Here is a 2,133-nt window from a genome sequence, read left to right as displayed (position 1 = left end):
TTCTCTCACACTGAGTATTCACATGGAAAAGTGTGTTTCATATGCAACAAGGGGTATGCTAACTAGCTTTACTTTGTAATACTTCATGACCAAAAAGAGTGTAACGATGGAGGCATTTGTGAAACGCAGAGAAAACGCTCCCAAATCTGTTCAATGGTGAAAATAACTCATTTACTCACAGGAAGGTACAGTGTTATAAGCTTCCTACATGTGGTGACCAATGCTGTATCTACCCTAGGAGGATGGGTACTGCTGTCCCCACTCTCTGAGTGAGGATATTCCCATTTGGAATGGATTGATTGTCTCTCCCAAGTTCCAACATTGTATATGTGGTAGATCTGATGTTCAAAACCTGGTTTTCTGATTCAAAAATTTGGCACTTAAAATCATTTGGAAAAGTCTTTTTTTATTTCATCTTTAAAAATCCCCTTCTATTGTCCTATATTGTGTACTACAGTGTGTATTTTCTGTTGTAAATTGCAGGTTTATTCCCTTTGCACATTTTTCTAGAGGGATATTCAATCAATAAAATGTCTGACATCATAAAAAGCCTACTCTTTTCTTGTTTGGTTACACTGTTCTTTTTCTGCTTTGTTAATTATTCTGGGCAGCAAGGGCATGTGGCAGGGCCTGGAAGGTGGCCAGAACCGGGGAACCTTTCTGCTCATCACAGTCTCTCAGGAATCCCCTGAGTTTATTAGATCTCCTTTACCACTCGTGTCCATTTCTTTCCTGCGTTTTATGAACCTCCTTTTTGTTTTTTTAAAGATTGTATTTATTTATTTGACAGAGAGAGACACAGCGAGAGAGGGAGCACAAGCAGGGAGAATTGGAGAGGGAGAAGCAGGCTTCCCACCAAGCAGGGAGCCCGATGCGGGGCTCGAACCAAGGACCCTGGGCTCATGACCTTGAGTCAAAGGCAGACGCTTGACGACTGAACCACCCAGGTGCCCCAATAACTGACATTTAAAGAAAAACTTTAAAAAAAGAAAAAAAAGTATTAAATAAATAAATGAAGCCCTTAAAATTCAACACTTTTATGCCTTTTTTTTTTTTCTTTCCTTGTAGGCAGCACCACCACATGGAAGCAGACAATGACACAGGAATTTCTGAGTTTCTTCTTCTGGGATTATCAGAGGAACCAGAATTACAGCCCATCATATTTAGGCTTTTCCTCTGCATGTACCTAATCACTGTTCTGGGGAACCTGCTCATCATCCTGGCCGTCAGCTCAGAATCCCATCTCCACACCCCCATGTACTTCTTCCTCGCAAGCCTGTCCTTTGCAGACATCTGCTTCACCTCCACCACCATCCCCAAGATGCTGTGGAACATCCAGACTCAGAGCCAAGTCATCACCTATGCCGGCTGCATCACACAGATGTACTTTTTCTTAATCTTTGGAGGCTGGGATGACTTTCTCCTGACTGTGATGGCCTATGACCGCTTCGTGGCCATCTGTCACCCCCTGCACTACACGGTCATCATGAACCGTCGGCTCTGTGGACTGCTGGTTCTGGTGTCCTGGGTCATCAGTGTTCTCAATTCCTTGTTACAGAGTTTAATGGTGTTGCGGCTGTCCTTCCGTGCAAAGGTGGAAATCCCCCATTTTTTCTGTGAATTCAATCAAGTAGTTGGGCAGGCCTGTTCCGACACCTTCCTTAATGATATGGTTATGTATTTTGTAATTGTGCTGCTTGGTGGCGCTCCCCTGGCTGGGATTCTTTACTCCTACTCGAAGATTGTTTCCTCCATACATAGGATATCCTCAGATCAGGGCAAGTATAAAGCATTTTCCACCTGTGCATCTCACCTCTCCGTTGTCTCCTTGTTTTATTGTACATTTCTCGGTGTGTACCTTAGCTCTGCTGCTCCCCAGAGCTCCCACTCAAGTGCAGTGGCCTCGGTGATGTACACGGTGGTGACGCCCATGCTGAACCCCTTCATCTACAGCCTGAGGAACAGAGACATAAAGACAGCTCTGAAAAGAATCACTGGGGTTCCAGTGATGTAAATGCCAATGGTCCTGCGGTTGAAGAGGTGTCCATGATTGCAGGGCTCAGAGTCTGAGAGCCTGGAACTGCCATTCTTAGATCAGGCTGTGGAACTAGAACCTGCTCCTTCCACATGTTT

General features: G+C 44.6%; 1 protein-coding gene across 1 annotated transcript; it reads left to right on the top strand.

Moving 5' to 3' along the window:
• Positions 1-1,078: 1,078 nt before the first annotated feature.
• LOC112817911 (olfactory receptor 7A17-like) lies at positions 1,079-2,014 on the top strand. The gene has a single exon (XM_025865224.2). It carries the CDS (start codon positions 1,082-1,084, stop codon positions 2,012-2,014), a length of 933 nt encoding a protein of 310 aa, XP_025721009.1. The 5' UTR covers positions 1,079-1,081.
• The last annotated feature ends 119 nt before the right edge of the window (positions 2,015-2,133 follow it).

This window comes from Callorhinus ursinus, unplaced genomic scaffold (assembly GCF_003265705.2).
Source record: "Callorhinus ursinus isolate GAN/ISIS: 27379988/994484 unplaced genomic scaffold, GSC_fseal_2.0 scaffold7971, whole genome shotgun sequence".
Classification (NCBI taxonomy): domain Eukaryota; kingdom Metazoa; phylum Chordata; class Mammalia; order Carnivora; family Otariidae; genus Callorhinus; species Callorhinus ursinus.
Note: the sequence above shows the minus strand (reverse complement) of the source record. Positions and strands in the feature narration are given on the sequence as shown.

What these genes read in the sequence shown, in the direction of transcription:
- LOC112817911 (XM_025865224.2), top strand. Translation starts at nt 1,082, where the DNA reads ATGGAAGCAGACAATGACACAGGAATTTCTGAGTTTCTTCTTCTGGGA.